We start from the raw sequence: 12,455 nt of genomic DNA, 5'->3' as shown, positions 1-12,455 counted from the left end.
CTGTCAACACTCCGAGACAGGATCGTCGCTACCTTTGGGAGTGATGTGGGAGGTGTGAATCGTGAGATGCAAGGTGCGGCATTCTTATGTTAGGAAAAAGTTATTGAAAAAATAGAAAAGTGTTACTTTGATACTATTAAATGTTATATTATTCGAGTTTCATGAATGAAAAAATGCTTGAAAGTATTGTAGAAAGACGTGGTGATAATGCCATTTATTGAATTTACCTATTTTGATTCAGCTTCTCACAGGAAATAGGTGTTGTTATTCCTTTATGTGACAATCTTCACACACATTGATGCCTGAAGTGTTTTAATAAATAAACAGCACAAATATCTGTATTTATATTTTCAAGTATATATCAGTTATTATTTTCACCATAATTTCAGTAAGTAGTGAAGCTTATGGTGTGTTACGAGTATGAGGTGCCATATATAGTACTACATACGTGTTACGAGTGAAGTGGTGGTGGTGAGTGAAGTAGTGATCCCAAGCAACACGCTGTTATCCTCTTGCTTCTTGAGTCAAGACTGGCCTGGGCTCGAAGACGTAAGCAAAGCGACGCAGTCTTTGCATGCATCAGGCCAGACGCACGCCCCAGGCCAAAACCTGACACTGGCGTGACAATGAGCTGACTTCCCCCTCCTGCCGCTCTTTGTGGGCACTACAGTGAGGTGTTGTTCAAAAGCCAGCGATGCTGGCTCAGGCCTCCTGCTGTGTGTTCTTGATAATTACATGAACTTTTGCTTTACTTGATGTAAAAGTGTATCGGTGAGTGCTTCCCGTAAATCCACGTAAAAAACAGGTGTGAGCGTGGAGGTGCGAGTAAGTGTGGCGACGCGTGACGGTGAGCGTCATGTAGCTGGCAACATCTAACCACGAGCATTGTAGGGTGGTGGGACGAGCCAGGTCACCGTCTTTCAGGAGGGGTCATCACGACCCTTGACTCTCGTTACTCAATGTGGGCAGTTGGAGTGCGAGGCGAGGAGGGCGTGAGAGGTGGAGATGGCTTGGAGGAGTGATGTTGCCACCACTTAGAAGAGTGTGACCGCAGGGTGAGGTGCGTCACGCTTGTGAGCACACTGGCGGCGCCCGCCCCGCACCCCATCGTGGGTGAGGCAAGAGCAAAAGGGAATGGAGGGGCGGGCAGGAGGCCCTGCAACGCTGCCGGGCAACAAGGGCGCAACCCTGCCGGGTTATCGCGTGGGGCCTGTACGTTATGGTGTTCGCCTCGCGCCCCACGATGCCCCGGGAGAGACTGTGCCAGCCCGACGCTGCTCGGAGGGCGATCTTGGAGGGCCAGGAGAGAGCCGCGTGGTGAACCAGAGACCAGGACCTGATCCTGTCTGTGAACCACCGCAAGTGTTCAATGGGCCTGATGGGCCGGTGAGGCAGGTGGGTCCCGGTGAGGGTGAGCGAGGAACCTCCTCGCCTCTACACCTGAAGGAAGCACATTCTCTTCTCAACAACAAGTGGACACCCCTCACGGTTCCCTCGTCAACCTCCCTATTGCCTCCGTCCCTGCCCCGTCAACATCCACTCGGCCCGAGCTTCAACACCACACCCCGGCCCTACGTGACGCCTTCGTCTGGGACTCGGACTTCGGCACATCAGAATTCTGATAATATATGCAATGACAACAACAGTAATAAGAAAAGTGGTGCAGTTGGGTGGCTCCGGATGACGGCAACAGATGGCGCGGATGTCCATCCTGCCACCGAGGCTAAGACGGCTCAACTAAAATTATCCTCTCATCCCTCGGCGGAAGGCACGCCATCTTCCCCGCAGGGGACGGCGCGCCCTGTGCTGGCCCTCAACTTTCACGGTGACACAGCCACGTTCAGGAGCGAGGCCACCATCGTGGTGACCCAGGTCAATTTGGATCAAGGGAAGAAGGAAAGCCTTAAGACTTGCTCTCCTCTTTGCCAGCGGCGGGGCAATGCGACCCTCAGCCTTGCCGAGAGCGCTGCCGGCCAAGGGAAAACCTCAGGAGGGGATATGAGCGTCACTTGTGCTGGCGAAGGCTCGACCCTATTGGAGGAGGTGAGGGCGGGCGGGCCGCCTCCCTCCGCCGCTAAATATACGTGTTGTGTGGCGGGCCGCTCCCCCCGCCACCCGCTGCCCCGCCACTCCACTATGTTTAGCTACCCGGGCCCGGCGCGCCCCGCCATCCCCGAGGAGCCCGTCAGTGCGCACCTCACCAGTGACCAGAACAGTGCCCGCCCGCCTACCACGCCTAGTGACGCCCATGGAATTGCAGTGCAGTGTTCGGTGCTTCCAGGAGAAGGGGGTGGTAGTGTAGCCTCGGGGGGCAGCGGTCATGGGGACCGTGTGGCCCCCCCGGCGCCAGTGACTAGCCAGGCCTGCGTTCCCACCTCCACCACCACCACCACCACTACCACCCACTCTACCCGGAGGCCCGTCAGACCCAAACCAGAAATACCTGACCATTTGTACCTCCGCTGGGCTGCTCTCTTTCCCCCTGATGCTGTCTTAGAGTATCGTAAATCTAGACTTCACTCCGAAGTGGGTGCGGGGGCCCCAGGGGGCATTCCCGCCCCGTCAGATGAGGGTCATCAGCCGGTGACACCGGCTGACCTCGGCCGACCGCAAGGAGGGCTGCAAGAAACCCGGCAAGGACTCCAGCTTCTCACTCCTGGAAAGTCTGCCCAGTCTCGACTGGGCGACCCCACCGGCGGGCTGGGAGGTGGAAGAAAGGACGGGGGCCGCGGGCCCCCTCCGGCACGTCCCCCCAGGTCTCGACAGAACCATCTAGAAGAACTGCGCAAATGTACTGAAAGATTGAAAACTCCGTCCCCAGACAAGAAGGTGCGGGCCGACTCTGCTCCCCCGCTTGAAACGACGGCAGTAACAGTGGCAGACGCGGCAGCACCATCGGTGGCGGCAGCGAGTGAGATCCAAGACGGGGCGGGAATGGGGCGGGGTAAGGTCAGGAGACGTAGTAATGAGACGCGACCTATCTTGCAGCGCCATCCTGCACTGGGTAAAAGCCCCAGCCTACCACCACAGCTACCTTCGGCCAAAGACTCAGAAATTGTTGTGTCGTCGCCCGGCGGTAGCAAACAGAACACCAAGGAAGACCCACTTCAGTCAACACGGAGAGGGGAAGAAGATTTGATTCAAGAAGGAATGACGAAGCTGCCGCCTCGGCCTCGCCCTGAGGCTCGCGTCGTCATCCCTCCGCGAGTCATAACCTTCAGATCTGCATCTGTTTCCTTGTGCAAGGACTATTGGGGCTCCAACACACTGCCCAAGCGGAAGCCTGCCGTGGAGACGAAGGAAGGGGAGAACACTGGGGGCGGACCTTCTCACATACACGCTCCTCTCACTGCCGCTGCTTCCATCAGCGACATGACCAACGTCGGGGCCAAGTCTGCGCTCTCTCAGCCTGAGAAACTCGAGACCAAGTCTAAATCTGAGAGTGAATTATCCTTGGCGGGAAGGAGGGGAGTCAAAGGTGCCCTTTCGGATTTGAGAGATAGTCTCCGTAAAAAACGAGTGGGATTCGGCAGCGTTCGTAGTGCGTCAGAGGAAGACAACGAGGCAGCAGCAAAAGGAGTGGGCTTGAGTGGGGAGGGAACAGGCCACTCGTTGGTCACTAAAAGTGATGCTAAAGATGACTGTTTAAGCGAACAAAAATTAAAGGAATATAAAAACAAAGACGAAAAAGCTAGTGCTTTAAAAAGTGAGAAAAGAGAAAACGGCAATAAAAAGGGGGAAAAAGAAAAGGACGGTAAATGTAATAGAGTTAGTTTTTCTGATGAAGTGAAAGATAACAGTTTGGAGGAGGAGGGCTGCGAGCTGCCGCACCTGAACCACCTGTCCGGTGAGCAGGGGGAGGCCCGCCAACCCTCTGTCGTCTTTACCCTCGGTGACCCTTCCACGGTCAACGAAGCCCTCACACCACTGGACATCTCTGGCTATCGAGGGGTGGATGCGTTACCTGAGGAGAGCGGGGAACATGATGTGCTGGGCGGGAAGAGATCTGCGGGAGAGAGCGAGTCCTGCCCAACTCCCGTTCCTGAGGCACGCGCGGGACCTGCTGGTGCACTCACAGCTCCGGTGTCTGTTAGTTTTGAAAATACTTTGAATGAGAGTGAAAATATTATTCCCCCGGGCGGGGATCTGCCAGCCTCTGGGGGACGGGCTCCCCCAGGAAACACTCCTTCACCTGGATCTTCATCTTTTCAACACCCGGAGCATTTGTCTAGTCATGCCTCAGTGGAAGTGCCTGAAAATACTGACAGGACTCAGCAGTTGTCAGAACTGGACAGTAAAAGGCGCATTTACTTTCTTTTGGGTAAAGTTAAGGGTGGGGAGGGGGAGGAAGTGCTAGAGCAATCGTCCGGCCGTCAGTTAGAGTGCCAGGTGGTGCAAAAGGATCCACGCCCTTCACAGTGCCTCGTCATCAAGGCTGGGGCGCGAGTTGGTCGTATGGTCAGATCCGGTCCACGCCTCCCTCGTGAGGACTCTGATGGCGATAGCGGCGAGAGAGACGCTACTCAAACTTACATGACACAGATGAGTGACGACGGAGCCTTCGGGGAGGAGCTCAAGAGTCAGGACCAAACCTCTTCAGACTCCTCCTCGCAAGACAGTGTCGGGCCAGGCCAGGAAGGAGGGACGCCGGGCTCTGAGACACTGCAGGATGTTCCCCTCAGGCCAGCGTTGCGTCGCCATCGAAGTTCAATGGAGGAAAACGATGAGAGGCCTCATCCTTTTCAAACTCCGAGAACGAGTTCGCAGACCAGTGACATCAGATACTCCGCTGAGGATAATGATGGTACGAGAGAATTTAGAGCACGGGATGACAACATGGATCAGCACAGCCACTTCTCTCTGACCGATCCTTATCTGGGCGAGGTCACACCAGAGGCTTACCACTTATTCCTGTTTTCCGATCCTCGCGTCATGGATCGCGCTGAAAGAAAGAAAAAACATCGTAGTGATCCCAGCTGTGAGCGGCGAGCTAGCAGCGAGGCTCAGCGCTACTTGAGTGAGCCGCACCTGGGTGCCGCCAGGGCTCATGGACCTCCAGACCGCTCATCAGGGAAGGGTGTTGTATCTCAGGCCTCCACAGATTCCGAGGGTAAGGACGAGCGAGGAGAGCAGCAGCTCGTCAATCCCCAGCGGATATCCACCCCGCAGGTCCTCTTAATCGGTCACGACAGCGACGGCTCCGACTACCCACCGTGCCGGACTCCTGCCAGGAACGCTTCTCCAACACCATACATGCAGGACAGTGACTCTGGAGAGCGCAGCGCCCCTCGTAGTCCTCATGTACCCCGCAGGTACTCTAAGAGACCACTGAGAGGTCCTTACGGGGGATTGCTGGAGGCAGAAATGAATAAGTCTAAGGGGTCGTCTTACCTGGCGGAGGACACTTACTGGAGGGTGCGGGATGCCAAGAGCTGCTCTCCCCGTCCGCCTTCCCCTGCCTCCCCTGCCGTGATACTGGGCCAACAACCCCCCCTCATCATCCCCACCTGTCGCTCCTACGACGACTCCTCTATCGCTATTAACTACGCCGGCAGTGAGCGGCCACCGCGGCACAAGGTCAGCGAGGAACCAGAGTTGGACACAACATCTCCCGGAGCCACCTCTCCCGTGGCCAGCGCCTGGGAAAGTGACGGTGAGGGTACTCGTTCCCCAGTGTCCCTCGCTCCCATCCATCAGCGCACTGTTTCGCCCACGGAGGGTGGCTTCACATCTGAGGACGAACAGGAGTTGGTGGGGTTCTACACCGCAGCGAGACTCCTCGAACAAAACCACCAACAGCAGACACAAGAAAAACAACTGCACCAGCAGCAACAACAGCATCAACCTCAACATCAGCAACAACAGGGTAAGGTACAGCAGCAACATGACAAAACGCACGGACAGCAACAGCAATTGCTACAACAGAGTATGCGACATCATCACCATCAGCAGCAAAAACGGCAACAGGAGGATGAACAAGAGCAGCTACAACAGCAGGAGCAACAACAACAACAACAGCAGCAGCAACAACAACAACAACAACAACAACAACAACAACAATCACAACCACAACAACTACCACAACCACAACAACAACAGCAGCCTCAACAACAGCAGCAGCAGCAACAACAACAACAGCAGCAGCAGCAGCAGCAGCAACAACAACAAAAGCAACAACAGCAACAACAACAACAACAACAACAACAACAACAACAACCCTCATCGGTGCAGGATGAGAATCTTTTGATTTTGGGGGGAGAGACGCGCCGGCACGCCGAACACCGACACTCCCATAAACGACACAGGGTGAGTACTGCTTCAACAACGTTCTCCTTCACACACACACACACACACACACACACACACACACACACACACACACACACACACACACACACACACACACACAGATGGAGGTATTCGTGCAGGGAACACAGAGGCAACGTTGATGCTTCACGCGGTGTGCACTGAATAACCATTTCTCGCTGTGCACATCCACACCCTCCATCCATGCCATCCTCCTCCTCCTCCTCCTCTTCCTGCCTTTTTCTTTCCCCTTTTTTCTTCTTTCTCGTGGCCCTGTGGAGAGGCGTTATGTAAATTACCTTGGCTGTGGTGTAGGGAACGTGTTAAAGGTAATTTTAGAGACATTAAATTATGTGTGTGTGTATGTATGTATATTATACACTCACGGTCGTCTGTTAACCTCGCGACAGTCTGCCATTCCTTTACGAACAGAGGGCTGAGACTTCATAATGACCGATCAGTAGGACAGGAGGCACACACCATACACACCACACACCTGGACAGTGAGAGCACAACCACTCAGGTTACGCTCTTTTCCTGCTTGGTGATGGTGAACATTAAAAGACTCGCTTATCTCCTTTGCTGTTCCAGGGACTCGGCTCACGAGTCTCCCCTGTTGTGAGCCGAGCATGCTAAACACTATAGTATGGTGTGTGTGTGTGTGTGTGTGTGTGTGTGTGTGTGTGTGTGTGTGTGTGTGTGTGTGTGTGTGTGTATGCACGCTCGCTTTCTCGACATTTTTTTTTTAATCATAACTCCATTGACACATTCATAAACGCTTTTTTTTTCTCTCTCTTTCTCATCACGATTATTTCCAAAAGTCACAAAGATGAGTAGCTGAGATCTTTAGCGCATTAATTTTCATCTTGTTCATAATGTGGAATTCTTGTTGATCCTTGACTAGAGCTATAAAAAGCACTCTTACAAACCCGTGTTATCGGCTTGCAGCGTAGAAGCGTTTAAGAAAAAGGACCAATGATACAGATGCTTCAAACTATGGGAACTTATCCTATGAAAATCCCCTCGAGTTCCCCTGGGATGCTATTGGTATAATGAACTGCACTTAAATGCCACTTCTAGAACCTTTAACCCTTTGAGAACCATGGTGTGTCTTCATATTCATTCTGCTTACTATTTGTTGATTTTATACAGCTTCAGAAACTAATGTGGGGGGATTGAAATAGTGAAGACAGTGGCCATTAATCTTCTGACCCACATAGACCCTTCCTAAAGTCAATAAAATGGTCTATTCGTACGTAAATTTAAAGGTAAAAATGTGTCCCAATATTGAAGAGGCATTTCTGGGCATTTCTTTGGGTCACTATCGGTGGAAACTAGACCACGAACGAATACAGACCACAATGGAGGGGTGGAGAAGGTCGCGCCCCACAGCAGAGATGCAGGTAATGATCAGTGATTAGTGAAAAGTGGTGTGGCGAATGTGGTAATGGGGGAGGTGGTTTGGTGAGTTAGGTAGTTGATTGCAGCCATGACACCACCACCACTACCACAACTACTACCTCTACCAAGGGTCAACTATGTATATTATTGCAGGGACCTTTGACTATAGTGACCTTTTTTGTATTGTGGACCTGTTTTTTTTTTTTTTTTTTTTTTATGTAAGGGGGAAGTTGGCCAAGGGTAACAGAACATTTTAAAAAGGCTCACTGAGTTGTCAGTCCCCTTGCAGATCCAAGAGAGTAAGTCAAAAGAAAGGGATAAATGTCTTGAAACTCCCTCTTAAATGGTGTCAAGTCATAGGAAGTTGGAATTACAGAAGCAGGTAGGGAGTTCCAGAGTTGTGCCACGTAACCTTATGTTCTGTTTAGCGGTTTTGTATTATTTGTTGTGTGTGTGTGTGTGTGTGTGTGTGTGTGTGTGTGTGTATGTGTGGAGTGGAGTGTTTGTTGTTCTGTCTAGTTTATTATTATTTTTTTAATGCCTTTTATTTGATTTGATTCTAAGACTGCTTCAGTTTGTTTTGTTTTATTTATTTAATTGATGCAAATTTGTTTCTTTCTTCATTTGTTTGCTTGTTATGTAATCTTTTTAGTCATTTCTTTATTTATTTCTTACTTTCCTCCTCCTCCTCCTCCTCCTCATCCATTCTTTATATTTTTTTTCTCTCATCATCATCATCATCATCATTATCACCCATAGTAGTAGTAGTAGTAGTAGTAGTAGTAAGAGGAGGAGGAGGAGGAGGAGGTAGTAGTAATAGTAGCAATACCGTGGCGAGAGATCTCTTAACCACCACCACCACCACTCTCCTTATACTCACTCCACTCCATACGCATTCTATTTGTTTACATTGCTCGCGTACATAAGCAAAGCTCTTAGAGATAACTTTGTTCTCGTTCACTTTGATTTAAGGACATGACAGCGCCCAGAGAACACTCCTATTGTCCACTCCCCGGCAGGAAATAAGGGAAACAATCAGAGAGAGAGAGAGAGAGAGAGAGAGAGAGAGAGAGAGAGAGAGAGAGATGAAATAAAAAGGCTGGAGGTAGTGACGGAACGTAGCAAATGTTTCCCAAGGTCGTGAGGTTCAGAATGACCTGGAGCAACACTCAGGACACGCCACGCTTGCAACACTTCCCGCCGGGGTGAAGCGGGTAATAGGGTGGGGTGAGGAGGCAGGCGAGAGAGAGAGAGAGAGAGAGAGAGAGAGAGAGAGAGAGAGAGAGAAATTTGATTATAAAATTCTAGGGAGGAAGATAGAGAAAAGATAGTAAAAGAAAGGAGAGAGGAGAAAAAGGAGAAGATTCAAGGAAGAAGTTAGAGGTATGAGGAAAGGGAGGGGGAGAAGAGGACAGAAAATGAGAAAAATTCAAGAAACGAGGCTGTAAAAACGTGAGGAAAATATGGTAAAGGAGATGGGGAGGGAGGAAATGGAAAAGGCGATGGGATGAAATGGTATGAGAGTGTTTTGGGAGGGTAAGGGGGAAGGAAGAGGCTTGAAGGACAGAGGAAAGGAGAGAGAGGAGCGACGAAATTGAGGAGAGCAAGGGATCATCAGAGAGTATAAGTGGAGGATAGGGTAAAAAGATGTTGGGAAAGAAGGAAATGGTAGGAGGAGAGAATGTGAGAAGACAGGCAGAGAGAGAGAGAGAGAGAGAGAGAGAAACAATAGATGATTAATTTACATGAGAAGACGAACACTCGATAGATAGACCTATAGATACAAAGACAGATCAGGTGAAAAAGAGGCGAAAAAAAGAAGAAAAAGATGAACAAACAAGAAATAAATAGAGAAAATGACATTTCAATGCATCAGTAGCAGACCATAAAGACGAAGAGACTGATAGATGAATAGATAGAACAGGATAAGGATAGAGTGTATGATGGCAGGAGGGTGGGGGAGAGGATGCAGGAAAGAGGCAGTGGTGGTGGTGGTGCTGCAGCTTCAGACTCTTCACCTTGACTCTGAGTTGATCGTCACCGCGTCATTGTATACACGGCCCTGAGGAGCTGTGGTGGGTGGAGGGCCAGACGTGGTGGTGGGAGGAGCGTGGCACTGTCTATCATTCATATTCTGAAACGCCTTCCTGTCTCACCACCACACCAAAGATCAGAGAGTTGGTTAGTCAGGTTCTCAAGACTGTTTTTCTTGTTAGTTATGAAGAAAAAAAAAAAAACGTCTGTCTGTCTTTAAAACTATAAGAACACCCTTGAAACGCCTCTGCCTCACATTACTATTTTAAAAAACCTGAGAGATGATTAGTCGGGTTCCCAGGCCTGGTTTTCCTTGTTAGTTATGTAGAAACCATGTCAGTGTTTCTCTAGAACCCTTGAAATATCTTGCTACTCGTATCTCGCCATCACTATTGTTAAAGACCTGTGAGATGATTAGCCAGGTTTTCAAGACTGTTTCTCCTGTTAATAATGCAGAAATTTTGATAATCTATCGCTGGAACCTAAAAGCACCCTTAGAAACCCGTGTCACTTCAACGAGGGCCTTTTAAATGTAGTAGAGATGCAGGCAGAAGAGTTTCAGAGCACTGTGCTATGTATGAAACACTTCGGGACAGGGAGTGCTACCGAAACACAAAGGAACACAAAGGAAGAACGAACTCTAGTAGGTGGGTACGTAGCTGATGTTTCTTGGCCTTTATGAGGTTGTGATAAAGACGAAGAGAGAGAGAGAGAGAGAGAGAGAGAGAGAGAGAGAGAGAGCCTGGCAGCGATGTGAAGGGACGAAGGGTAGGGTGGCGAGATGGCACGGACACTGTCTCTTCTAGTGGCACCAGCTCTCCTCCTCCTCCTCCCCTCTTCCTCCTCCTCCTCCTCCTCTAGAAGTAAGTCGCACCCCGTCGCCTCTAACTCTTAATATAACCGGCAAACACGTGTAAGTTAGTTTTCAAGGCGATACGTTAACTAGAAATAGATCAATGAATAAGGATTCCTGCTGATGATAGAGAGAGAGAGAGAGAGAGAGAGAGAGAGAGAGAGCAGGAGGTAATGAGGGAGAATGTGGTTGTTGGAGGAGGAGGAGGAGGAGGAGGAGGACGAGGGAAGGAGCGGTGGTGGTGGTAGTGATGTGGGGGAAAGGGAAATATCTCAAAAATGGTACTTGGCAGTGCTCTCTCTCTCTCTCTCTCTCTCTCTCTCTCTCTCTCTCTCTCTCTCTCTCTCAGGCATAGAACGAGGGTTGCCAACTGTGCCCGGGCTCATTCATGCTCGGGAAACACGTCATCAGGAATGGCAACGCTGTGTGTGTGTGTGTGTGTGTGTGTGTGTGTGTGTGTGTGTGTGTGTGCAGGCGCGAGTAGTTTTATACATATCAATGTGTGTGATTCACTTAGTGATGACATGAGGTAAATTATATGGAGAGAGAGAGAGAGAGAGAGAGAGAGAGAGAGAAATAAAAAGATAAGTAACGTGACGAGACGAGAATAGCGTTTAAAATAGAGAGAGAGAGAGAGAGAGAGAGAGAGAGAGAGAGAGAGAGAGAGAGAGAGCAAAGCAAAGAAGCCCAAGCAGGGAAGCGGAGAGTCTCAGTTAAGGCAGGGAAGGATCATGACGGTGGCAGCCAAGCCCTACAATTATATATGCTAATTACTCCCACACGCGTTCATAATGGTGAAAGTGCAAGTGATGAATGCTGAGAGGAAGGAGGGAGGGTAGAGGAGACCAGAGGGAAGGGAGAACTGGTGACGAAGGCGACGAAGGATGATTATAGAGAGACGTGTGTGTGTGTGTGTGTGTGTGTGTGTGTGTGTGTGTGTGTGTGTGTGTGTGTGTGTGTGTGTGTGTGAGGGAAGGTTTGACGGTGGTGGTGGGGGCGGCAGCGACAGACAAGTTGACGTAATTGTATGTTTTAAGACTGAAGTCAGTGGAGATTCATCAATACTCAATGGAATGTGTCAATTGAAAAGTTACATTGGCAGAGAGAGAGAGAGAGAGAGAGAGAGAGAGAGAGAGATGGTTTTAAGAAGATAAACGAAATTGAATATGCCTATTCATTAGTAGTCAGCCGATATTTTGGTCATTATTATTTTATTATTATTATTACTATTATTATTATTATTATTATTATTATTATTATTATTATTATTGTTATTGACAATAGTATTAGTGATCGTAGTAGTAGAAGAAAGAGGAGGAGGAGGAGGAGGAAAAGTTATTGTCTTTGTTGCAGATGTTGTTGTTGAAGTTGTTGTTGTTGTTATTGATGTCATTGTCGTCGTTGTCGCTTTCGTAGTCGTTTAATCACAGACACCCAAACACACACACACAAAAAAAAAAAAAAAAAATCGAGAATTCAGTGTGTTGGTGGTTTTTCTGATGTCAACTTCTACGTAGGAGAAAGATGACGAAACACTAATAATGTGGAACTTTGGGGACAGGACAGTGGTAGAATAGTAGCAGTAGTAATAGTAATAGTAGTTGTAGTAGTAGTAGTAGTAGTAGTAGTGATTTGTGGGGATAGTGGTGGTGATGATGGAAATCTTCACAATAACGATGATGACACTGGCGACGGCATTACGTGTTGCGAGGTGTTGGAGTAATGCGTGCCAGCCAGCCAGCCATGCCCTCCCTCCAACCAGCCCCTAGCCAGCCAGCCATCCACCCAACAGAGAGGGAGCCGCCTGAGCCACACAAGCCGCGCTAACTAGCACCCATCAGCGGCAGACGTGTGACGGGAA

At 49.7% G+C, this 12,455-nt stretch overlaps 1 protein-coding gene across 1 annotated transcript in view; it reads left to right on the top strand.

The window, feature by feature from the left end:
- The first annotated feature begins 416 nt into the window (after positions 1 to 416).
- Positions 417 to 12,455, top strand: part of LOC123515974 — a 100,448-nt gene continuing 88,409 nt past the window's right edge. The window contains exons 1-2 of the mRNA XM_045274932.1: positions 417 to 5,871; positions 6,238 to 6,306. Of these exons, the coding sequence (XP_045130867.1) occupies positions 1,135 to 5,871; positions 6,238 to 6,306 (4,806 nt within the window). The 5' untranslated portion in view covers positions 417 to 1,134. The remainder of the gene's footprint in view (positions 5,872 to 6,237; positions 6,307 to 12,455) is intronic.

The sequence above is a fragment of the Portunus trituberculatus genome, chromosome 40, assembly GCF_017591435.1.
Source record: "Portunus trituberculatus isolate SZX2019 chromosome 40, ASM1759143v1, whole genome shotgun sequence".
NCBI classification, from domain to species: Eukaryota; Metazoa; Arthropoda; class Malacostraca; order Decapoda; family Portunidae; genus Portunus; species Portunus trituberculatus.
This window is presented reverse-complemented; position numbering and strand designations above follow the sequence as displayed.